This window comes from Leopardus geoffroyi, chromosome A1 (assembly GCF_018350155.1).
Source record: "Leopardus geoffroyi isolate Oge1 chromosome A1, O.geoffroyi_Oge1_pat1.0, whole genome shotgun sequence".
Lineage (NCBI taxonomy): Eukaryota > Metazoa > Chordata > Mammalia > Carnivora > Felidae > Leopardus > Leopardus geoffroyi.
The window spans coordinates 213,699,780-213,726,094 of NC_059326.1; the positions used below are offsets into that span (position 1 = coordinate 213,699,780).

Below are 26,315 nucleotides of genomic sequence, written 5' to 3' on the forward strand. Positions count from 1 at the left end.
AAAAAAAAAAAAAAATCTCATTTGTGAAGATGGAGCAAAATAAGGAATAGAAGAGGTCTAAGAAGGCCATTAAGTGCTTTGGTTTTTAACTCAAAAAGTGAAGGAAACTTAAGTTTGGATGTTAGTTACTTTAGATTTTAATACCTTTGGATTATGACTTGCAAGGGGATTTGAATTTGTTGGCATTTTACTTGTTTGAGTATCATGATTATGTTGACACTGTATCTCTTTGTAGCATCTCTGAAAAGCTGCACTGGACAATGAGGCTAGAAATAATTGTGTATGAGAAACAGCCTAGGGATTGACTTTTAGCTTCTGGCAAATTTCATTCTTCTGGAGGTGAGGAGCAAACCATCACTGCCTTAGAGACAGGCCCCCTGGGTCCCAGTTAAAAGCCTAGTGTTTAGAAATGTTCTGTAACTGCTGTCCAAAACATTTATGAAATCTCCTTAAACACACTGTGACTAATAGAGTGTTGGACCCTGAGCATCATGTGTCTTCCTCAGCAAACCCTTGAAGCCTTACAAACAAACCATGCAACGTGTGGCTTTTATCTCCAACCACTTCCATTGTGCAAGCAAATCCGATCCCAAGGAAAACTGCAGGAGGATGGGTTGCACCCAGTTCATGCCATGTTTTTACAGTTCCCAGCACTTGAAAAAAAATAATCTGCAGATGTGACAGAAGACCTCCAAGCTCCAAATCCCTAGGAAGCTGTGCTGGCTCATTCCCCTGGTCAGTATCTACCGGACTGTGGAGCGTGGTGATTTCCCTTTCATGCTTCAGTCACACTAAGATTATTTTTAGGCTGCCAAAGGAAGCTCATTTTCCAAATCTCTGGGGCAGATGTTTGAGTGACCAAAGGAGAACCAGATGGCCATCAAAGAGGCCAGGGCTGGGAATGAATAGCCATTCAGAAAAAGGGAATCAGAACAACAATAAATCAGCCCGAGGTAGCAAGAAGGCTGTGAGTCGACTTCAGAAATTAAAACACAAATCTACCGCTACACTAGATTCATTGCTTCCTAACAAAGAAGACTCAGGACTGAAGAGGAAAACAGGAAAACCTAAAAGCAAAACTTGCCAGACCCCAGAACGCTCTGGTACACGTAGAACGTGTGTGCAGAGCATCAGATGCAGCTGGGGGAAAAGCAGCAGCTGACGTGGACCCAGGCGCTCAGGCTGGCGCTCTGAAAATGAAGGAATACTGTCCTTGTTCTGAGCCCATTTCTGGGTTCATCCCATTGATCATCCCCAAACAATGTGAATGGGCTCGACATATTATGTTGATTATTTGGATGATTTTTATGCATACAAATTAGATTTCTTAGTCCCTTAGAAAGCTGAGGCAAAGAAATCACCTCTAAGGACGTAGGAATGTAATCAGCTGTTGGCCCAAGTTTGCCTCCCCTGTGGTGGGTCTGTATGGGTCACCCTCCCAAGGAGAGGACAATGTCCTCAAGTGACTCAGTTCTTCAAAAATAATAGGAGATGTGGATCGCAAGAAGGAGAATTGGCACATGTCCCTCCTTGGTATTGATTTCAAATTGAGGCAAGGCGAGTGCAGACATTCTCTACAAAGTAGGAATCTCTCACTCTCGCCATGTTCCATAACCTCGTGGGTGAGAAAAATGTGCTGTCTGGAGCTCTTCTTTGGCCTGTGGGCTGGCTACTAAAGACAGATCCTTGGGTCATTTCTCAGCAGGAGCTGGCTGCCTACCTGCCATGGACATATTTCTGGGAGCAGGACTATGATATTCTTTACCCTAAACTCCAGAATGATAAAATCATGTGTGTGTAGGAAAATCTCAAGACACACAAAAAGTAGAGGTGGGTGAGCTATCAGAAAAGAAAGACATGTTAAAAGAGACCCAAGAAGCAAGAAGGAGGATTGGAGAAAGAAAATAAGGCTGAATTAATATTCTTCCAGGGCCTTTTCTCTATACAAATGTTTTAGAAAAAGTTCTACATGATTATCTGGCTTAGAAAAATAGTAAAAGATCATTTTAGGGGAGCTTGGGTGGCTCAGTCGGTTAAGTGTCCGACTTCGACTCACGTCATGATCTCACGGCTTGTGAGTTCGAGTTCTGCGTCGGGCTCTGTGCAGAGAGTTCAGAGCCTGGAGCCTGCTTCAGATTCTGTGTCTCCCTCTCTCTCTGTGCCCCTCCCTTGCTCACACTCTGTCTCTCTCTCAAAAATAAATAAATATTTTTAAAAACCTGAATATACCATTTAGGCAGGTTTTAGATGAAGAGTAACTGGTCATGCTGAAGACAGTACATTTTGGTGTGCTGGTAAGTTCCAGGGGGTACCCTAAGGCCTTCTGCTGCCTTTTCCAGATCAACATGAGTTGCACCCTCAACTCTTTATTTTCCAGGAATGGTACTAACTTCATGCTTATTTGCTGGTATATATTTCTAAGGGCATGTACTTCTTGAAGAATCTGAATAGAAAGCTGGGGTAGGCTCATGGGAGCCCACATGGGAAGCAACAGTAAGAGAGGCTGTCCCGGGATCCCACATGATCATCTATAGATGGGTTGGCAAACTGCTGCCAGGGGGCCAAATCTGGCTCAACATCTATTTTCGTAAAGTTTTATTGGAACACAGTCATGTCCATTAGTTCACTTATTCCCTATGACCACTTCTGCACTACTAAGGCAGAGATGAACCAGTGTAAGAGACTGTTTGGCCAGCAAAGCCTCAAATGTTTATGATCTGGCCTTTGTAACTGCTGACCTCTCAACTGTAGGAATAGTTCAGACCCTATGAACCCCTACCTCCCCACCTCTACCCCTATCCAAAGTCACTGTGAACAAACTTGAGAAGTTTTAGGAAGCATAACTTAGTAAGTTGAAGCAAAGGTACAGACAAGTAGAGACCTCTTAAGGAAGCTGCTACTGGAGACAAGGCTTACTGGTCTACCATGGTATTTCCTCTAAAAATATCTTTAGCATCCACACTTTATGATTTTACCTTTAAATTTCATTTTAAAATGACACCGGTAAGAAACTCATGTGAAGTAACAAGGATTCTCTTTTTAAAATGCACACTGTTTGCTCAGTGACACAGAATTACTGGCCACCATTTAGACTGGTTTAATTAGATTGCTTTATTCACAAACATACTGCTTGGAAGAAAGGGAAAAGATTTTGTTTGTTGGGTGGTCTTTTTTGTTATCGATGTTAGTAGTGAAAGGGGGGAAATGACTTGGAGAAGAAGGAAGGAAGGACTTCTTAGGAGCCTGGAGTCTTGCAGGAGTGGGGGGTGACTGTGGGGACCCTCAGGAGGGGAGTTTAGAGCAGTATGAGGACACTGGGCTTCAGGAAACCTGTGAAGAGAGGAACTAGCAAGTAAGGAGGAACAGATGACATCAAGTCGGAGGTTTCAAAGGTCAACTAAATCCTATTGAAACTATTGCTTAGGATTGGCCCTGCCTTCACACACACACACACACACACACACACACACACACACACACACACACACAAAGTGGGGAGGAAATCCTTTTCATCCTTCTTTTCTACCACCAAGAAGGCCCTGCCTGCAGAACCCAGCACTCTGTTTGGTGGGCTGGGCCTGCTCCTCTCCTCCCCTGACCAGTCAATCACACTGCTTTCTGCCTTCCCATCTTTATGGCCACCTTTCCTGCCACACAGGCTCTGGTCATTTCCCAGTGGGACTATAGCAAAGGCCTCCATTCCTGTCTCTGCACTCCACTGCCCCTGCCCTGCTTTTATTCAGTCCAGCTGTTTCTCTATCTCACCACTAAAGTAACCTTAGAACACATACTCTGGGAGGAAAGTTCTCAGTTTTTCCCCTTGAGGATTGTATTTCCCCCTAAAGTCAGGAACATGACAAGGATGTCCACTTTCACCACTGTTATTCAACACAGTATTAGAAGTCCTAGCCTCAGCCATCAGACAACTCAAAGGAATAAAAAGCATCCAAATCAGCAAGGAGGAAGTCAAACTTTCACTCTTTGCAGATGACAGATACCCTATATGGAAAACCCAAAAGATTCCACCAAAAAACTGCTAGAATTGATCCATGAATTCAGCAAAGTCATAAGATATAAAATCAATGCACAGAAATCGGTTGCATTTCTATACACCAATAATGAAGCAACAGAAAGAGAAATCAAGGAATCGATCCCATTTACAATTGCACCAAAACCCATAAAATACCTAAGAATAAACCTAACCAAAGAGGTGAAAAGCTATATACTGAAAACCACAGAAAGCTTATGAAAGAAATCGAAGAAGACACACAAAAAAAATGGAAAAATATTCCATGCTCATGGATTGGAAGAATATTGTTAAAATGTCAATACTACCCAAAGCAATCTGCATATTTAATGCAATCCCTATCAAAATATCACCAGCATTCTTCACAGAGCTAGAATAAACAATCCTAAAATTTGTATGGAACCACAAAAGACCCTGAATAGCCAAAGCAATCCTGAAAAAGAAAACCAAAGCTGGAGGCATCACAATCCTGAACTTCAGGATGTATTACAAAGCTGTAACCATCAAGACAGCATGGTACTAGCACAAAAACAGACACTTAGATCAATGGAACAGAATAGAGAACCCAGAAATGGACCCACAAATGGATGGCCAACTAATCTTTGACAAAGCAGGAACAAATGTCCAATGGAATAAAGACACTCTTTTCAGCAAATGGTGCTGGGAAAACTGGACAGCGACATGCAGAAGAATGAACATGGACCACTTTCTTACACAATACACAAATATAAACTCAAAATGGATGAAAGACCTAAATGTGAGACAGGAAGCCATCAAACTCCTAGAGGAGAAAGCAGGCAAAAACCTCTTTGACCTCAGCCACAGCAATTTCTTACTTAACACATCTCTGGAGGAAAGGGAAACAAAAGCAAAAATGAACTACTGGGATCTCATCAAGATAATAAGCGAAGGAAACAATTTGCAAAACTAAAGGCAACTGATGGAATGGGAGAAGATATTTGCAAATGACATCCCATAAAGGGTTGGTATCCAAAATCTATAAAGAACTTATCAAACTCAACACCCAAAAAACAAATAATCCAGCGAAGAAATGGACAAAAGGCATGAATAGACACTTTTCCAAAGAGGACATCCAGATGGTTAACATGAAAAAATGCTCAACATGACTCATCATCAGGGAAATACAAATTAAAACCACAATGAGATACCAGTTCACACCAGTCAGAATGGCTAAAATTAACAACTCAGGCAACAACAGATGTGGGCGAGGATGTGGAGAAAGGGGAACTCTTTTGCACCACTGGTGGGAATGCAAACTGGTGCAGCCACTCTCGAAAACAGTATGGAGGTTCCTCATAAAATTAAAAATAGAACTACCCTACGACCCAGCAACAGCACTACGAGGTATTTATCCAAGGGATACAGATATGCTGTTTCAAAGGGGCACATGCACCCCAATGTTTATAGCATCACTATCAACAATGGCCAAAGTATGGAAAGAGCCTAAATGTCCATCGACAGATGAATGGATAAAGAAGAAGTGGTATACACACACATATACACACAATGGAGTATTACTCAGCAATCAAAAAGAATGAAATCTTGCCATTTGCAACTACATGGATGGAATCAGAGGGTATTGTGCTAAGCGAAATTAGTCAGAGAAAGACAAATATATGACCTCACTCATATGTGGAATTTAAGATACAAAACAAATGAACATAGGAGAAGAGAAGCAAAAATAATATAAAAACAGGGAGGGGAACAAAACATAAGAGACTCTTAAATATAGAAAACAAACTATAGGTTGCTGGAGGGGTTGTGGGCAGGGGGATGGGCTAAGTGGGCGAGGGGCATTAAAGGAAGACACCTGCTGGGATGAGCACTGGGTATTATACATAGGGGATGAATCACTGGATTCTACTCTTGAAATATTATTGTACTATATGCTAACTAACTTGGATGTAAACTAAACTAAATAAATGAATTTTTAAAAAAAGAGCAAATACTCTGACTCATTCAACTTGAAAACCATCATTGAGTAGAGTAGTTGTTAAGATAAGTCAAATTCCTCAGTCTGGAGCTAAAAGCACAGGCTGAACATCTGTGCTTTTTTTTTTTTTTTTTTTTTTTTTAATTTGTTGATCCTTGAACAGGCTGTAAAATTTCCTATTTGAGGACCACTGTGCATGTTGCTTTTCTGTCCTAAAAGGTTACCTACTTCTGTGGGTGTTCCTATGGAAAATCCATGGATTAGTCAAACACCACCCCATCCATTGAGCCCTCCCAGATTCCTGGAAAGAACGGGTCAATATGGGATATGGTTCCTAGGAATATATTATGTGGAAGAGGGGAATATGAAAAGTATAGAAATAACCGTAATTCATTACAGAATATAAGAAGTCCTGTTAAGAGAGGAAGACTGTGTCTGTTATCCCTTTGTATCTCCCAGAGTGCCCAGCACAGCCCTCAGCATATGGATGGCAGCATCAGGCTGGCTATAGTCGAGCATGGGCTCCTACCAGGGCCTGGTTGTGGGCATTCGGCAGGGCCACATTACCAACCTCTGAGGTTGTATTGGTCTCAGTGGGAAGAAGGTCAGGAAGAGTTACAGCTTTGATGCTGAGGAGAAGGTGTGTGTGTGTGTGTGACATGCAGGCTACCTGTCTGTCTCTACTTGCTCAAAAGTAATTACACAAAGAGCTATTAAGTAAATATGTCTGCTGCTAGAGGAAATAAATTTGAATATCGAAACAACAGCTTAACCAAAAAATTTCTGAAAAAAATCCATCCCAGTTTTATTTTTTATTAAGTTTATTTACTTATTTTGAGAGAGAGACAGAAAGTACAAGTCAGGGAGAGGCAGAGAGAGAGAGAGAAAATCCCAAGCAGCCTCTGAACGGTCAGCACAGAGCCTGATGTGGGGCTCAAGCCCACAAATCATGAGATCATGACCTGAGCTGAAGTTGGATGCTTAACTCACTGAGCCACCCAGGGACCCCTAACCCATTTTAAATCAGGAGGGGTCTTTCTGATTAAGTACTACGATGTGAGAAACAGAAAAATGAAACTGGCAATCAGAGAAAACAGACATAACAGAGGCTGGTCCTACTTAAAAAGATAAGGGGCTTCAGAATCTTTTTTTTTTTTTTTTTTTTTTAATGTCTATTCATTTTTGAGAGAGAGAGAGAGAGAACAGGGGAGGGACAGAGAGAGAGGGAGACACAGAATCCAAAGGAGGCTGCAGGCTCTGAGCTGTCAGCATAGAGCCTGATGTGGGGCTTGAACCCACAAACTGTGAGATCATGACCTGTGCCGAAGTTGATTGTTAAAGTGACTGAGACACCCAGGCACCCCAAGGGGCTCAGAATCTTCACAGTCAGAGGTAGAAGGAAGGATATTTCAAGTGAAGGAATAAAAGCAAGAACAGAAGGGAGAGGCTTGGTTTTCTTTTTCTGCAAATGTCATTTACTGAGATCCCTCAGTCCTTCGTAAAAAGCTTACCAAGCAAAAACAAGCAAACAAACAGCAAACAAAAAGCTAGGCAAGCAAACAACATTAACACTAGGGGTGGGGAGAACGCTATTAATTTTAAACAACCCCATTTCTTTGAGAAATGTCTGCCCTGGCTTCCACAGGGGAATTTCTGACCTCTTATATTTTGCTCTGTTTTTATTTCCAGGCTCTGGACTACTGTTTTGCATAAGATGTGGTGAAAAAGAGAAAAAAACACCCAAAACCCTCGAAATCTTCCACTGCTCGTGGAGTCATCAGGCGAGGTGTTTTTTCCCAGCACACACTGCCTATTTGTCTCACTCATCTATGCACTGTCAAAGTGGTTTTGTCATTTTCCTAAAAAAACCAACACAATAACTGGAATTGAAACTAAGTGGGGGATATCCTGTTTCTCTTAAGAGAGTAAGAATCTGACTGTATCAGCACTATCTCCATTTACAGTCTCAAAAGACACATCCATCCCAAGGATTTCTGTTACCTTAAAGGCTTAGTGAAGCTCATAAACAAATAAGATAGATTTCCGAAGATACATGGTGCACACACGAGTCACATTATCCCCTTCTGCCTCCTGTGCAATTGCCATCATATTGTCTAGGGCAGAAAAAGTTTTATTTCAGTTTCATTTCTGAACTGCCACCGTCCTCAAGTCTTAATATATTCTACTTTACATTTCAATGTGAGGATCACAGATTTAATCTCCCAAAGGACAGATAGAACTAGATTGGTGGGGGTGATCTTTATAAGAGGTAAATTCATAACAGGGGTCAGGGCTGAAAGGCATCTTGGAATACGATAATGGAGTACATAAAGACAGCGACCAACTCACCTGAAGTCATAAAGTTGCTTCATGACTTCTATGGTGTTATTTTCATAAAAGAAATTAATTTGAGGGCAAAGAAATATTATTACATGTTCTGGTGGTCCATATTTTATTTTCACTGAAATTTGAAGGAACTTTTCAAATCCAAAATATGAAAATAGGGTTGACTGCTCTTGCACTGTTGGTGGGAATGCAAATTGGTGCAGCCACTCTAAACAGTGTGGAGGTTCCTCAGAAAATTAAAAATAGACCTACCCTATGACCCAGCAATAGCACTGCTAGGAATTTACCCAAGGGATACAGGAGTACTGATGCATAGGGGCACTTGTACCCCAATGTTTATAGCAGCACTCTCAACAATAGCCAAATCGTGGAAAGAGCATAAATGTCCATCAACTGACGAATGGATAAAGAAATTGTGGTTTATATACACAATGGAATACTACGTGGCAATGAGAAAGAATGAAATATGGCCCTTTGTAGCAACGTGGATGGAACTGCAGAGTGTGATGCTAAGTGAAATAAGCCATACAGAGAAAGACAGATACTATATGTTTTCACTCTTATGTGGATCCTGAGAAACTTAACAGAAACCCATGGGGGAGGGGAAGGAAAAAAAAGAAAAAAAGAGGTTAGAGTGGGAGAGAGCCAAAGCATAAGAGACTCTTAAAAACTGAGAACAAACTGAGGGTTGATGGGGGGTGGGAGGGAGGGAAGAGTGGGTGATGGGTATTGAGGAGGGCACCTTTTGGGATGAGCACTGGGTGTTGTACGGAAACCATTTTGACAATAAATTTCATATATTGAAAAAAAAAATTAAAAAAAAAAAAAGAAAATAGGGTTGACTGCACACTATGGGGATTTCTTTGGCTGATTTCACTGTGTTCCATGCTGTCATGTCAACCTTTGTAGATGGTGTAACCACCAGGCCCTCCTAACATAGATTCACAAGTTATAACCCCATGCTACTGTACTAACGTATGCATACACTGTGAAACACAAAAGAATCTAAAATGAAATAAAATCTATACAGGTTCTCATACTTCCCTCGCACATGCCAAGGGACTGTCTGGCATCCCCAGACTGGGTATGTTCACCCCACTTTGAAGACCACTGTGCTGAGACTGGAGAACACAGTATTTGCCTTTTTTATGCAAATCACTCGAGTTGTTTACTTCCTTGAGAAATGCAAACTGCTCATTTAAAAGTGCAGCAGAGAGCCAGGTAACGAGTTGGAACAGGCCCCAGAAAATGTGCCACGGGAATAAACCTAATGCAAACTCCAGCAGTTTTCTGGGCAATTTATCCAGGCCAAATAATTATTCTTATCTTATTTCCCCCCCCACCCATTTAAATAATCACTTCATCTCCTTAAGTTTGAAACCAAACCAAACAAAAACCACCCCCAACTTTAAATCTTATTTTCCTAGACCGGCAGTAATTGCAGCCTTGTATTATCTTGTTCTGGCAATTCTACACACTGTGCTAAGCTCACACAGCCTCGTATGCTTAGCCGGCTGGAGCATGGCTTCAGGAGCATCTAAGTGAACGGGGCCCTGCTTCAGAAAGTCTAGGACACTGAGGGGAAAGAGAAAGTAGTTCACAGTCTGGGACAGTGGAATGGAAAATGTGCAAGTCGGGGAATTGCTACCAGTATGCGTCGCTGCCTGCTTTGAGTTGGTGCAGGGAATAATAGAGCTTTTGCACCCCACGACCATCGCACCACCGGGAACTGGTGTCTGCGAAGGCAACAAGAACCACGAGGTACACGCAAGTCTATGCTCACGGAGAATCCAGAGGAGGCTGGGGGAATCTATGTTTCCAAGTTTGCCACAAGCACCTCAAACACATGGCCTCACTCCCTCATCTCAAGCTATGGGAAGGAGGGAGGTGGTTGGGGGCCTAAACCTCCCCTTATCTCAAAGCCATGCACAAAGAGGTCTTGGGGCCTGATCCAGCCCCTAGCCAGGAGACTCAGGAGCCCTGCCACTTTGTCTCAGGTCCTAGAAACTGCCACATAGCCAACAAAGGGTGTATTCGAAACTGCTGCTTCCTAGGGCAGTCACCTTTTCTCTAAAATTTGTTTTCAAAATCTGGGTGAGCATCAGAATCACCTGGGAAGCTTGTGAAAATAAACTCCTGGGCCCCACCCCACTCAGACCAGGCAAATGAGACTCTCCAGCATGGACCCCGACGATCTGATGACCAGCCGAAACCACACCCTCCCTGTGCATTTTAGACCCATGGAAGAGTGTAGAGCTACATGTACACACGTGTGTGCTGCAGCACACAGTCGCTCCCCTTGCATAACTGAGAAGGGCTGTGAACACCTTTCTGAGCCCATTCCCCGTTTCTTTCCTGGCTTTTTCTTTTCCCTCGAAGCTGCCTTGAGTCATAAACATGACTTGTCCGGAGGACAAGCAGAGCTCAGTAGGCTTCTCTCCCATCACACATTTCTAGCTTTAAAAAAATGCAAGCTTTGGACCAGCTAATCCCCAAAGTTCCCTGTAGCTCTGACACTTTACAGTTTTATTTATCGGAACTCCGCATCTTCGAGACTCCTAGTTCCGTGCTTTTTTTCCCTCGTGCCTTTTTGACTTGTTTCTTCACTTACATTCCATGTACTAGTTCACCAACTCCCTTGGGGTGTTTAATCTTTTGTCGTTGCTGTTGATTTGTTAAAAAATCAAGTCCTAAACTCCATTTCTAGCCTGTAGTTTTCAAACCTTCACATAACAACAACAACAACAACAAAAAGAAATCTACTCATTTGTTAGTGAGGAGCTACCATGGATATCCTATTTTAAGGGAAGGTAATGCTGTGTTTTCTCCATGCTATACTTAGAAAAATGATTTCTCTATCATCAGTATTCCTATGCCAGGTGGACACTCCAGAAGGGAGAGACAGATAGACTTACTAGTTTGCAGACACAAACAATAAGCGCCTACTATGTGCTGTGCCCATTTTAAATTCATGGAGTGCTGGGGAAGGCAGGCAAGTCAGTGGAAGATGACCAAACATGACAAGGGGGCATCATCAGCTGTCCCACTGTCCAAACATCCTTCCATTCCATACACACATACATACATAATGAGAGTCAGCAGTGAACACTTAGGATACATGAAGGAGCAAACCTGACACAGTCCCTGACTACAGGGGTCCTCTGCTAATGGGGGAGGATGATGTTAAGCAAGTTGTCATATGAATATATGCGTCACTATGAATTGTGTTAAGGACCATGAAGGAAAATACAGGGCATATAACCTGCTGGGGGCCCAGAAATAAAGGATATGTGTATCTGGGAAGACTTCCTGGAAGAAGCGAGTCCCAAAGTGAGAGAATAAAAAGAGGAAGCCCAGAAAGAAGGGAAGGCCATTCCTGACCCAGCGAAGTGAGTACATCTCTGAGCAGCTGCTGCCATCGCCATGTACTCAGAGGCATCCTGAGGTTAGTAGCACAGCCTACTGAGCCCAGAGGAGCAATCTGTCTTAACACCCTTCCCGCCAGCCTTGAGGGAAAGAACATTCACTCCCCTTGCAAAAAGCACAGGGTGCCTTGTGTTAGTGTCTCTGCATGAACAGTTTCACTTTGTGAGGATCTGATCTTCAGTCCTAAATGAGATCTTTCCGTGTTAGTACTAACTGCAAGTTTATATACTTGGTGCTCACTGTTCTTTGCATTAGGCTCTAAGTTCGATTCACAGAAAAACAATCTAGCCTAGGCACCAAACAAGACACAATTTCCCGTCTAGGATAGCTTGACTCACCCAGAAACTTCCAGATACTTCAATACAAGTCCTCAATACCCAGACACTCTTGGAAACATTTAAGGGCTGACAGTTTATCAGTTATTCAATCCAAACAAAATACAAGAGCTCTTGTCCTTTCTTTTCATACACAGATTAATATCTACCTTCGAGATGCTAACTCTCCTAACTCAGGCTCTCACACCTCATGACTATTCCAATAAAGAATCAAACACCAATATCAGACTTACAGAATCGTAAGAGCCAGCTTGGCACTTCTTTCCTTTTGAAAGATGAGGTCCTTTATTCCTTCTTAAACCCTAATCACCCAAAAGTTCTGCAAGATTTTCCCGAACTGGTGATTCCAAAAATGTTAGAACTGATTCCCTTGATGTCAAAGGAAGCCGGATACAGGCCTGCTGATTGATGTGCTAAACAAACTCTTCCTAGCTGAGCCTTGACAATTGCAGGTTTGGCAAGACAATCATTACTTCCAGTTTTGTTTTTGTTAAAATATAAAAAGGGAGAGACAGACTCCCCATCATTTAAGAGGGATCATCCAGTCCACGCCCTCTTGTATTAAAACTCTCCTTCCTGTCTTCATTGTAAAAGAGAGGAGCCACTCATGGGGTGTTTGGGTGGCGCAGTCAGTGGAGCGTCTGAATCTTGATTTCGGCTCAGGTCATCATCCCAGGGTTGTGGGATCGAGCCCTGCATCGGGCTCCATGCTGAGCGTGGAGCCTGCTTAGGATTCTGTCTCTCTCCCTCTGCCTCTCTCCCTAACTCGTGCTCTCTCTCTCTAAAATAAAACTAAAAAGAGAGAGAGAGGGAGGAGCCACTCTCTCCAAAGCCTAGATTTATTTTTCCTGAAAAAAAAATCTCATTTTTAAAACGATTGACTGTAATTATTTACACTTGAGAAAGGACACAAGCTTTCTGGAATAGCCAATAATAAAACAGTCATTTTATTGGAGGGCTCTAAAGGTCTCACACGTTAGCCTGTGTCCAAATCACCTAGAAAGCTTGTTAAAAAACACTGCTGGATACCACCCTCAGAGTTTCTGATTCAGCAGGTTGAGGGTGGGCCCTGAGGATCTTTGGTTCTAACAAGTTTCCAGGTGATGCTGTTGCTGGTGGTCCAGGGACCACACTCTGGGAACCACTGCTCTAGAGCCAGCTTTATGATCAAGAAGTGTGTACTGAGTAAGTACTGAATACAAGGTACTCCAATGGGTACTGAGAGCCCAAAGAGATAAGCAGCAAGTAAATAGAGAACAGCGGGAGGGGAGGGTGGGTGAGGGGTATTGAGGACGGCACCTGTTGGGATGAGCACTGGGTGTTGTATGGAAACCAATTTGACAATAAATTTCATATAAATAAATAAAATAAATAAATAAATAAATAAATAAATAAATAAATAAATAAGAGAACAGCAGATGCTAAATGCCCAGGGAGCAGCACGTTTGGTAGAGAGAGCAATGATGTTAGATGCTGCAAGCCAAGGGCGGCCTTGGAGATAACTCTCTGACTTGAGAGGTCCTTGAGAGGAAGGCTAGTGCCTAGATAACCAGAGATGAGGGCACACGTGTAATGCCTCAAAGCAAAACATCTCAATTCCTATCAACACCGACTCTCCTTGCTACGGGGAGGTCGCCATGCAGAACAGGAATTGTGGCTCATGTCCTCCACAGGCCTCCGCACTCAGCCGCACTATGCCATGAGGGTTCCAAGTGTGCAAAACCTGCAATGAGTAGAGCCTCCTCCAACTGGCCACAAAGACCAGAAGAGAATTACTCTTCCTGATTCTATCAGCAGCAAGGCCAGATCTGGCAGCACTGTGATGCCCCACAGGGCGACGTCCTCAATGGTGGAAGAGACAGGGGCCAATTCCTCTGAAGAGTAGATGGAGAAGGACCCAGGCAGGGCATGTGTTGGGGGCGAGAGGAATGAAGCACAAGAGTCAGAAGCTTGTGGACCCAGGATATAAGAGGACGAGGTGAGCACTGAGGGGCAGATCGGAAGTGGTCAAGGAATGACAAGAGATGACAGGAGAATCCTTTTCAACCCCCTCAAAGATCTCAGGCATGCTACTGTCCCAGGGGAACAGAGATGCTTACAGCACCACGGTCTTTGCCCTTGAAATGTTCCTGTCTAATGAGGAAGACAGAAGAATAGAAAGATAAATTATGAAAACAAGACGGGCTTATACGTCATAGCACTATGACAGAAATCTATTCATAGTGCTGTGCAAGTGCAGAGCACAGACCAAGTAACTCTGGGAGGTCAGGAAAGGTTTACTTATGGGGAGAGGTGACATTTGGGCTGGCTTTACAAGTATCTTCCAAGTAAAAAGAACAGGTGTAAGGCATAAAGTAGTGGAGAGTTCTGGAGCACCTTCGGAATGTGGGACTTGCAGTGCTAGGAGTGTGTGTGTGTGTGTGTGTGTGTGTGTGTGTGTGTAGGGCTGCCGGGAGCATGTACAGAAGTCAGGGAAGGAAGGCAGGTGCTAATGGCATTCCATGTTAAGGAGTTGGGATTTTAACCTCAGTGAGACTGAGAGTCACCGAATGATTTTTTTTAAATGTTTTTTTCTTTTTTTTGAGAGAGAGAGAGAGACAGACAGAGTATGAGTTGGGGAGGAGCAGAGAGAGAGGGAGACACAGGATCTGAAGCAGGCTCCGGGCTCTGAGCTGTCAGCACAAAGCCCAACACGGGGCCTGAACTCACGAACTGTGAGATCATGACCTGAGCCAAAGTCAGATGCTTAACCAACTGAGCCACCCAGGTGCCCCGAGTCACTGAATGATTTCCAACCATTAGGTGACATGGCCAGATTCTCATTTAAAAACTGTCATTAGAGAACAGAAGTCAAAGTGGAGAAGCAAGACTTGGGAAAGAATGGCCAATCCTATGGACCAGGACTGCAGCTGATATGGGGGAGAGGGCCAGATTTAGGTATCTTGGAGGCTGAACTGGCAATCTTCTGTATTGGATGTAGGGGGTGAGTGGTGGATGGTGGAGACAGAGCCCTATCACTGAAGCCAGACCCCTCTGAGATGGATGAAAATTATTCAGATGACCATGGAATTTCACTGTCCCAGCTCAATGCATTCTCTTTTCCTGCCTCTACTCCTCCAATTTGATATTCACCATATGACTTTATTCTAAGCATGGTTCCATCTTTTTGGAAGGAAAATCTCATTGCTGTCTACTGTAGCCATGCAAAATAAATCACAGGGGTACTCATCACAGATCCTCAGCTTTCATATTACATTCACTCAACTAAGGCTTCGAGCACATGGTGACTTTACAGGTGCAAAAATAGTCAAGGTCTGAGTGGAGCCTGGCAGCAGGTTTAATCATTATCATCTATGAAATAAAAGGCTTTGTAACTTGATTAAACAGTACCAGGTTTCTTTCATTTAAATGGTTCATTAGCGTTTAAAAGTGATAAAACAGAGAGTCTTAGACTGCAAACATAGAACTGAAAAAATGAAGCTTTTTTCTCTGTAGTTCAGTACCTTTATAAGCCAGAGCAAGGGAGACCTCGGGCACACTGTCAAATCCAGAAGATACTTCACGCCACCTGACCAATTTCTGATCCTGCAGGGCTCTATCTCAGGCTTGGTTCTCCTGGTTAAGACCAGAGCTCAAGAGGACGGTGACAAATGATTGGTGTTGAGGCATCAGTGGTGAGCCAGGGAGAAACCCAGGTGTCCCCTCCTCTACGAGTGCTTTGTGAGGAAGGCAGAGAAGCTCAGAGAATGGAGAACTGTGAAAGCAGGATGACTTTGGGTTTTGCATGGATACTGGGTTTGGGATTGTCTACGAAAGCCTGGGCTGACAGGACAGAGACCCCTAACATACTGCATTGAAACATGTGCTTATGGAATATTAGTGCTAAGTTTCCCAAATAAACTATGTTATAATAGAATGCATTGAAATTCCTTTGGCAAAAATACAATAAACATATAAAATGATATATGATGAATTGGTAAACTTTTTAAAAAGATGTTATTTTTTACAATGTTATTGGTGATGATGGGAACTGGCCACTGCTAGATGTCTAAATTAGTATAAATAATCTCTCTGGAGAAAGCCCATTTTTTAATTAGATTATTTGTGGGTTTGGTGTTGAGTTATTTAAGTTCATTATATATGTTGAACACTAACCCTGTATCAGATATGCCATTTGCAAATATCTTCTCCCATTCAGTAGCTTGTCTTTTAGTTTTGTTGGTTGTTCCTTTGCTGTGCAGAAGCTTTTTATTTTGATGTAGTCCCAACAGTTTATGTTTGCTTTGTTTCCCTTGCCTTAGGAAATATGTCTAGAAAAATGTTGCTATGGTAGAGAAATTACTGTCTCTCTTCCAAAGATGACATACAGATAGCTAACATACACGTGAAAAGATGCTCAACATCACCTATCATCAGAGAAATGCAAATCAAAACCACAATGAGGTATCACCTCATGCCTGCCAGAATGGCTAAAATAAAAAACACAGGAAACAATAAGTGTTGGTGAGGACGTAGAGAAAAAAGAACTGTCATGTACTGTTGGGAATGCAGACTGGTGCAGCCATTGTGAAAAATAGTGTGGAGCTTCCTTAAGAAATTAAAAACAGAGCTACCATATAATCCAGTAATTCCACTACTGGGTGTTTACCCAAAGAATACAAAAATATGAATTCAGAAAGATATGTGCAGTCTTATGTTTAAGTGGCATTATTTACAATAGTTCAATTATGGAAGCAGCCCAAATGTTCATTGATAGATGAATGGATAAAGATGTGATACACACACACACACACACACACACACACACACACAGGGAATATTATTCAGCCATAAAAGGATGAAATCTTACCATTTGCAACAACATGGATGGATCTAGACAGTACTATGCTAAGTGAAATAAATCAGAGAAAGACAAATACCATATGATTTCACTCATATGTGGAATTTAAGAAAGAAAACAAATGAACAAAGGAAAAAAGAGACAAACTGAAAACCAAACTCTTAACCATAGAGAACTGATGGTTACCAGAGGGGAAGAGGGTGGGGGATGGGAGAAATGGGTGAAGGGGATAAAGGGAAGAAATGGGTGAAGGGATAATAAAAAGTACACTTATGATGAGCACCTAGGAATGTATAGAATTGTTGAGTCAGTATATTGTACATCTGAAACTAAGGTAACACTGTATGTTAACTGTACTAGAATTTAAAAAATACATATGTGCGTAAGGAAAAATATCAAACAGAAAGGCATTAAAAATGTTAAATATGGCTATCTTTGAGTAGGATTATGGGTGATTTATACGGTCTTGTGGGATTTTTCTTTTTTGTGTGTGTGGTGTTTTTCTGATCAAAAATCACTTATATAGTGAATGTAGTATTATAATCAGAAAAATTCATTTAAATTATATGTAATAAATTATAATAATCAATTATAAATTTATGCAAATAAGTATAATTTATTTTTTTATTTTTTTTCAATATATGAAATTTATTGTCAAATTGGTTTCCATACAACACCCAGTGCTCATCCCAAAAGGTGCCTTCCTCAATACCCATCACCTACCCTCCCCTCCCTCCCACCCCCCATCAACCCTCAGTTTGTTCTCAGTTGTTTTTTTTTTAAATTTTTTTTTTTTTCAACGTTTATTTATTTTTGGGACAGAGAGAGACAGAGCATGAACGGGGGAGGGGCAGAGAGAGAGGGAGACACAGAATCGGAAACAGGCTCCAGGCTCTGAGCCATCAGCCCAGAGCCTGACGCGGGGCTCGAACTCACGGACCGCGAGATCGTGACCTGGCTGAAGTCGGACGCTTAACCGACTGCGCCACCCAGGCGCCCCTGTTCTCAGTTTTTAAGAGTCTCTTATGCTTTGGCTCTCTCCCACTCTACCCTTTTTTTTTTTTTTTAATAAGTATAATTTAAAAGTATGTAACATGATATATTTAATATAGAGAAAGGCCCATTTACTAGAGCAGTATTTAGTGTAAAAAATTTGCAATTAAAGAATTCCTTGGTGTTTTTTGTGAGAGTACGAGTGATGAAGTTTTAAAAACGAACGTGATTGTAACCTCTCCACAAAGACTGCTGTGCCACACAAATGGCCCTGGGCTTTATCAGAGAAGGCACAGAGCTATAGAGCCTCTTCCTCTCTTTAAGATCCTGAGCTTGCTCAGCATTCTGTTGAGAAGCGGCCAAGCCAACCCGGGGCAGCGTCCCCAGCAGTGGGGTCCCATGAGGGGAGGTCCCTGTGGGAGGGGGCCGGGCTGCAGAGACGCCAGGGAAGGAAGCCTGGTTAGTCAGGTGGAAATATGGGAGTGGTGTTGGAGTTGAGAAGTCTCTGGTGGGGCTGCCACATATTTCTTGTGCCAGGGATGAGAAGGAGCAGAGGGTAACTGCTGTGTCAACACAGAGAATGCAGGGCTCGAAGGGCTGGGAGGTCACGGCGAGGGAGGAAGATGGGTAGGCAGTAGTGAGAGGCAGCGGGGAGGAGACATCTGACGTTGAAGCCTGTTCCAGGCGTATTCAAAGACCATCCCTGAAGGCTCAGGAGGCCGGAACGTTGATATTAGCCCAAAGACCCTTTGAGGCTGCCACACTGTGGTCAGCTGTGGGCCTCGGAGTAACCATAATTTTCATGGTGGATAAATCCAGTTCAATTTTGGTGTCATTTTCAGTAGCATTCAATGAATGCTTACTCTGCTGTTTGATTTTGAATTCATTTAGTTATTTATAACTCAGCACCAGATGTACTGGCTAAATTCTAGGGATTCACTGGGAACCCAATCCAGTCATCACGTTCCCTTACCTCATGGAGTTTTAGAGTTGGACGGGAGAAGCAGATCTTAATCACATAATCACAAATCCAAATGTGATAAGCAGTTCACAGGAGAGCCACATAATCATGCTAGGAGAGCTAAGAGATTTTTGTTTTAAAGCTAGTTTAAGCTTTTTTTTTTTTAAGTTTATTTTTGAGAGAAAGAAAAAGTGTGAGCAGGGAAGGGGCAGAGAGCAAGGAGGAGAGAGGACTGGAAACGGGCTTATGCTGACAGCAGAGAGCCTGATACAGGGCTCAAACTCATGAACCGTGAGCTCATGACCTGAGCCGATATCCGACTGAGCCACTCAGATGCCCCAGAGAACTAACAGATTTAACATACGTGGGTATAGCTTCTCTGACGCAGTAACACTATGGGATCCCAAAGATGGATAGAATCATCTTATTCAGGCAGAGGATTCCAGAGAGACAGAAGAGCATTTGCAAAGGTCCTGTGGCAGAAAAACATGTAGCCATCATGAGGGACCACAGGAAGGGCAGTGTAGTGGTTGCTTAGGAGTGATGAGCTCTGTGAGAAAGAAGTAAGGTTCAAGAAGTAGGCAGGAGCCAAGGAGGCAGTGTAAACCACGGAAATTAGTTTGGTCTCTACCCTAACTAAAAGGAAAAGTAAGGGAAGCCACTGAGTGGTGTCATAATCCAAAGAAATGGGAATAATCGCAGTTGATTTTAAACTGTTTACCTTAATGCCATTCACTCAGCTCTGGCTTATTTACTTTACAGGTTAGCCTTCTGAGAAAGTTCTGTGAAGGAAGAGCAGCTAGAAAAATGTTTCAAGTCAACACTGGGCTTATACAATGCCTCTGGGCAAATTACAAAAAGGCATCTCTTCTTTAAGATGCTTTCCTTCTTTTATTGGAAAATTGTCTTGATTATTGATTTTGTTAGAGCAAAACTCTTTATTGCTATCTTCCAGAAAACTGCCATAATAAATGTAAAAGCCCCCGATTTTTATGACGTGAATGTGCTTCCTTAGATGTAGCACTTTTGTGCAGTCCACACTCGCACAACCATCCTCAGTGACCCTAGATGTCTAGTAATCAAAGAGAAAGGAGAAAAGCAACTTTTTCTTCCTTAAAATAGCATACTGTGAGGGGCGCCTGGGTGGCACAGTCGGTTAAGCGTCCGACTTCAGCCAGGTCACGATCTCACGGTCCGTGGGTTCGAGCCCCGCATCGGGCTCTGGGCTGACGGCTCAGAGCCTGGAGCCTGTTTCCGATTCTGTGTCTCCCTCTCTCTCTGCCCCTCCCCCGTTCATGCTCTGTCTCTCTCTGTCCCAAAAATAAATAAACGTTGAAAAAAAAAATTAAAAAAAAATAAATAAATAAAATAGCATACTGTGTAAATGTAATAAAAATGCAATTTTTTTGGTCTTCTGAGGCCTAATTTAACCAAAACTAATTTTCTAATGCTTACCCATGCTGCCTAGGTTTAGTGCTGGTGGGACAGAGTAAGGGTCTTCAAATGGCAGAAGGAGGGCCCCCTCTCCATGGCAGGTTGGATGGGGAACAAGAGCTAACAAGAGTTTACACTAAAAATGACACATCTATCAGATCTGGGGTCCAAAGAGGAAACCATGGGGCCACACTGCAACCACAGTTAACCAAAAGCCCTCCTGACTCTGTGTGCCAGCAGACCACGAGGGTGTGAAACATCACAGGCCACGTTAGAGCTCCGAGCCATGCAAGAGTCCCAGTTTCATTAAAATTGTAAAACATATCTTTTTTTTTTTAAGGGGTGCTAACATTTTTTTAAAGTTTATTTATTTATTTATTTATTTATTTATTTAATAAATTTTTTTTTTCAACGTTTATTTATTTTTGGGACAGAGAGAGACAGAGCACGAACGGGGGAGGGGCAGAGAGAGAGGGAGACACAGAATCGGAAACAGGCTCCAGGCTCTGAGCCATCAGCCCAGATCCTGATGCGGGGCTCGAACTCACGGGCCGCGAGATCGTGACCTGGCTGAAGTCGGATGCTTAACCGACTGCGCCACCCAGGCGCCCCAAAAGTTTATTTATTTTTTGAGAGAGAGAGAGAGAGAGAGAGTGAGAGAGAGAGCGAGCAAGCATGAGTGGGGGGCGGGCAGAGAGAGAGGGAGACACAGTATCCGAAACGGGCTCCAGGCTCTGAGCTGTCAGCACAGAGCCTGACGCGGGGCTTGAACTCACAAACTGTGAGATCATGACCTGAGCCAAAGTCGGACATTTAACCGACTGAGCCACCCAGGTGCCCCAAAATTCTAAGACATATCTGCACAACTTTGCCCAAATGGGTTTTGTGTTATTGTAACATTCCACTTCTCAACCAGAATCTCTCCATCTAAGCCTGTTTGTTTGCTTGTTTGTTTATTTATTTATTTGGTTTATTTAGTTTGAGAGAGCGCATGCAAGTGGGGGAGGGGCAGAGAGAGAGAGGGAAGAGAGAGAGAAGGAAGGGAGAGAGAGAAGGAAGGGAGAGAGAGAGAGAGAGAGAGAGAGAGAGAGAGAGAGAATCCCAAGAAGGCCCTGTGCTGTCATTGTGGAGCCTGATGTGGGGCTCAAACTCACAAACTGTGAGATCATGACTGGAGTTGAACCAAGAGTGGGACGCTTAACTGACTGAGCCACCCAGGAGCCCCTCTCCTGGGTGGCTTAAATTCACAAACATTACTTTTCAAACCTACACCAAGAAGTAGCAATAAGATTCTCATATATATTAATTAGCAAGCATGCTAGAAATTGATATGCACACTGAACTTAATACACAGTTGCTCTCTCATCCCATTTCCAGTTTCAATGTTTTCTCTTTTTTTTTTTTATTAATATTTATTTTGAGACAGAGCGTACGTGTGTGTGCGTGGGCGAGGGAGGAACAGAGAGAACACGCACGAGAGAGAATCCAAAGCAGGCTCTGTGCTGAGCACAGAGCCTGACACAGGCTCAATTTCACAACCATGAGATCATTACCCAAGCTGGTCAAGAGTCAGACATCCAACCAACCGAGTCACCCATGCACCCCTCCATGTTTTTTCTTAAATGAAAATCATTACTCTCATGGATTTGTCTCAAAGACTGTGACAAAAAAATAAAAAGAACACCCTGTGGTCCTCTCCCATCCGGGTCTCTACCCTACTATCTTAAGCTATTATCTTTGATCCTGCCTTCAACATCTTCAGGGACACATCGTTTTCCAGCACAGCAGCTGGGGAAACCAAAGGCACACTTACTGCTCCCTGGACGGAAGACGAGCCAGGTCCTTCGTCCTCTTCCCCGTCTGGCTCCTGGTCCTCGTTGTCGGTCCAAGAGGACACGTCCTCTACTGAACTGGTCAGATCAGGCAAACTCTTCGATGTCAACCTCAGGAGGTCCTCTGTGGAGCTTTCCTAGGGGGACACAATTAAAGGGCTATGAATTACCCCATGGCACCAAGCAGTTCTGGATCAAGGTCAAGGAAAACCTAGAAGAGGCAGCTGTGAGCGTGGCCACGAGCTCTGAACCCAAAGACCGTATGGAATGTATGTCCCACACTTCAGGTTGGCAGGGTTACCACATGTCAGGGGCGCAGACCCAATTTAAATCCCAACCAATTTTTTTTTTCCCTGAAAAACCTGTTTCATAGACAGATGTTTCTACAGGCAATCCACATTCTCTGTCCTTTAGATTCTTTGATATCCTGCCTTACTTTACACTTTAAGCCCCCTCATTGGCAGGTCAGGATCTTAGAGCGGTCGCTTCTGCCCAGCATTCCAAACACACCTCCCTCCATTGTCCCCTCCAACCCATACCCTCCGTGCCAGCCGTACTGACCTTCTGACATGCCAGGCTCTCTCCTGCTCTATGCCCTTTTCCACCAGCAGCTCCCTCTGCCCAGGGAGCTCAGTTTTGCAGATCAGCTTTAGCACCCTCCCCTGCAAGCCTTCCTGGATGAGCTCAGGAGCCATTCTGCATGTCTTTCCCTTCTTCCCAAATGTCCTTTACTGTTTCTTTCATCGCCCCGCATGTGTGTCTAAGTATGCCTATCTCTCCTGCTCATCGGAGCATTCCCCAAACTGAATGCCATTTCTACTCTTTGCTGTGTCCCCAGGCCCAGCACACAGCTCTAATATCCATGAGCTCCTCCCCCTCGCTGCTCATCTCACTAGCATACGAGATTTCATTCCCTGAAAAGAGATCAGACTGTTGATTGAATCATAACCCCAAAGTGGAGACTGATAACGTCTCTTCAAAGAAAGAAGCCCTTGAACACTTTTTAGAGGTCAACAAAAATACATGGAATCAGACTCCATTTATTTTATTTTTTTTAACGTTTATTTATTTTTGAGACAGAGAGAGACAGAGCATGAACGGGGGAGGGTCAGAGAGAGGGAGGCACAGAATCTGAAACAGGCTCCAGGCTCTGAGCTGTCAGCACAGAGCCCGACGCGGGGCTCGAACTCACGGACCGCGAGATCATGACCTGAGCCGAAGTCGGCCGCTTGACCGACTGAGCCACCCAGGCGCCCCCAGACTCCATTTAGATTAGAGTATAAAGAAGGCTTCATCATAGCCCTTCCTTCCTACACACAGACAAGGCCACAGGGGTGAGTGGGATGCAGGCAAGGTCACAGAGGCCACTTGACAATCTCACACGCAAGTGAGGTGCACATAGCCGCCGAGGACTCTCGGGGAAACACCACAGCATAGGAGGCCAGGGAGTAGGGGTGGCTGGTCTGAGGCCATAAAAGAGAGAAATGCGTCCTCCCCTCCTTCTCCCACAGCTGTTTCTACAGGAAGGAAGCATGTAGAAAGTTTTGATCATCATATTCCTCGGGGCTTGACAGAAAAGAGAACAATAACATAAGACGCCCATCTTAAACAACAGGTGTTACAGACTATTAGTGAGCAGGTATACTGGTGACAGTGACACTTGTTACTAGTTTGATGCAGGTCCAACTTTGGAGGTACCTGAAGCTCATTCCTGTCAGGTCAGTAATTGTGAATACTACACAGTTAGACCTTATCTGAGGGAAGGAGCAAAAGCTATGAAGCAAAAAGTGAGTTCAGCTCTCTTCTGTGATGTCAACTCTGCTAGACCATTAACAGAAAAGAGTTTTTAAAAAAAGATGAAGGTCCCAACTGGTGAGTAAGTTGCACAACAGGACAGAATACTCCATGGTCATTAAAAATGGTGCTACAGCAACGTACATTCTGAGGTGGAAAGACTCTTACGGTATGCAACTTAGTGAAAAAGGCAGATGGAAAAGCAATATTGCCATATTAATAATGGATGTAACAATAAGCTGGATGTGTTAACACGTGATAACCATAAAGGCAAACCTTTCTCCACATGCTTGTTGCAACCAGCTGCATTGTTTGGGCTCTTTATATTTCATTCAATCTTCCTGATATTCCACAAAGCAGTTATGGATTCTTATTATCCAGGTGAGAACCCCGAGGTTTAAAAAAATGTAGTAATGTGCTCAAGATATACAGTTTTTATTTATTTTTATTTTTAAATTTTATTTTATGTTTTTATTTGAGAGAGAGAGAGAGTGCGAGTTGGGGAGAGGGACAGAGGGAGAAAGAGAGAGGGAGACAGAATCTTAAGTAGGCACCATGCTCAACACGGAGCCTGATGTGGGGCTTGATCCAATCATGACCCAAGCCAAAATCAAGAGTTCAACGCTCAACTGACTGAACCACCCAGGCGCCCCAAAATATACAGCTTTTTTAAAGGTTGTGCCTCTGAAGTCTATGCAGGTCTGCCTCCAGGGGCAATCTATCTCCTTGTGTTTGACTCCATTAAAAAAACACGTCTGGAAGGACAAATGAGTTAATGGAAAGAATTACTGGTGGCATTATGAAAATTTTATCTTCCTTTTCTTCTAGGTTTTCTACATTAGATATAATAAATGTGTATTACTTGTTAATAAAAACAAAGTGATAAAAAGAGAGAAATCATATTGCTACGCATGTACTTCCAGGAATATGAAAGCAAACTTGGATATTCTGATTTCATTCGTTCAACAAAAATTTTCTAAGCTCCCATGTATAAGCAAACAACATATTTGTGGGGAAACACAAGACATCCTGTCCCGAAGAAAGTAACTGTTATATCTCCAAAACAACACCCTAAAGTTTGGGGACAAAGGGAGTGTGTTCTACAATAATAATTTATATTCTTACTATTCTTTCTATTCAGCAAATAAAAATCTCTTTTTTTCCCCTCCCTCTCTTCAAACATAAAGAGAAAATAAAGACTGGATTACTCGCTCTTGTTAGATAAAGATGAGGAATGGATGCCAGGAGGTGTGGAAAGGCAGACTTTTGAGCATCTCCGACAGCGCCAATTAAGTTCAGGAACAAAGAGCGGGCAGCTGCTATGGCAACGTATTGCCTGGATGGAAACAGAGTCAATGGGAAGAGGTGAAAGGTGTCACTCCTCTGTGGTCTGGGTCATTTTTAGGCCCATTATTCAGTACAGATGGCCAACAGCAATAGATTGACAATGGGAACACCCATTCCTGGCTCCAGACTGCTGCTCAGCCTTATAAAGACCCAGTGAGTGTCCTTCAAAGTCAAAGCCTTGGGGTGCCTGGGTGGCTCAGCTGGTTAGGCATCAGACTCTTGGTTTCGGCTAGGATCACAATCTCATGGCTGGTGAGTTCAACCCCTGCATCAGGCTCTGTGCTGACACCCTCTCTCTGCTCCTTCCCTGCGCGCTCTCTCACTCTCTCTCTCTCTCTCTCTCTCAAAATAAACAAATAAACTTAAAAAAAAGAAAAAGTCAAAGCCTCTGGCAGGAACACATTACCTCTCTCTAATACCATTGGCTCTGTGTCCTTTCTATCTTATTTGACTAAGAGACAGCTTGGTATATGGAAAGAAGTTAACGTTGAAGTCTTATGGACCCGCAACGGAACATGCTATTGCCACCCACTGCTTGTGTGACCTCTGGGTCGATTAACCCCTCAGATTTTTACTTCATCTTTTGGAAAAAAAGAACAAATGGCTCTCTCATGGGATTTCAAGAATTAAATGAGATCATAGGCAAAAAGCACCTAGCATCCAGTGTGTCCCTGATACACATTAGTGCCCTTTCTTTGAGTCGGTGAACATGACCACAGATCAGGCATCATCCAGGAGACCAGCCTTCAACACCCTCCTGTACGCTCCTTAATTATGCTTATCCAGAAGTGGACCTTTTTTGTTTTTATTTTATGTTTTCTTTGCTCTGTATGTTTGTGGATAATAGCTTGACATAGAAGAGATTCTCCCTTCTCCATTTTCTGAACTAGCAGGAGAAAGAAGTCAGTGTAGAAGTAAAGGTTTGGTGGCCGTGGTATAATGCATGTGCCGGAGTCCCTGTGTTCTTGAGCCATAGACTGTGAGGAGACAGCAGGGCTCCCGGAGGTATCTCTGGGAGGGGAGGAG

The 26,315-nt window shown here is 43.2% G+C and overlaps 1 protein-coding gene across 7 annotated transcripts in view; it reads right to left on the bottom strand.

The window, feature by feature from the left end:
- The window catches only part of PDZD2 (PDZ domain containing 2), a 368,370-nt gene that overhangs the window by 60,831 nt on the left and 281,224 nt on the right, over positions 1-26,315 (bottom strand). For all 7 annotated transcript variants that reach the window (XM_045440968.1, XM_045440958.1, XM_045440936.1 and 4 more), the window contains one exon: positions 22,130-22,285. In XM_045440968.1, coding sequence (XP_045296924.1) covers positions 22,130-22,285 — 156 coding nt within the window. The remainder of the gene's footprint in view (positions 1-22,129; positions 22,286-26,315) is intronic.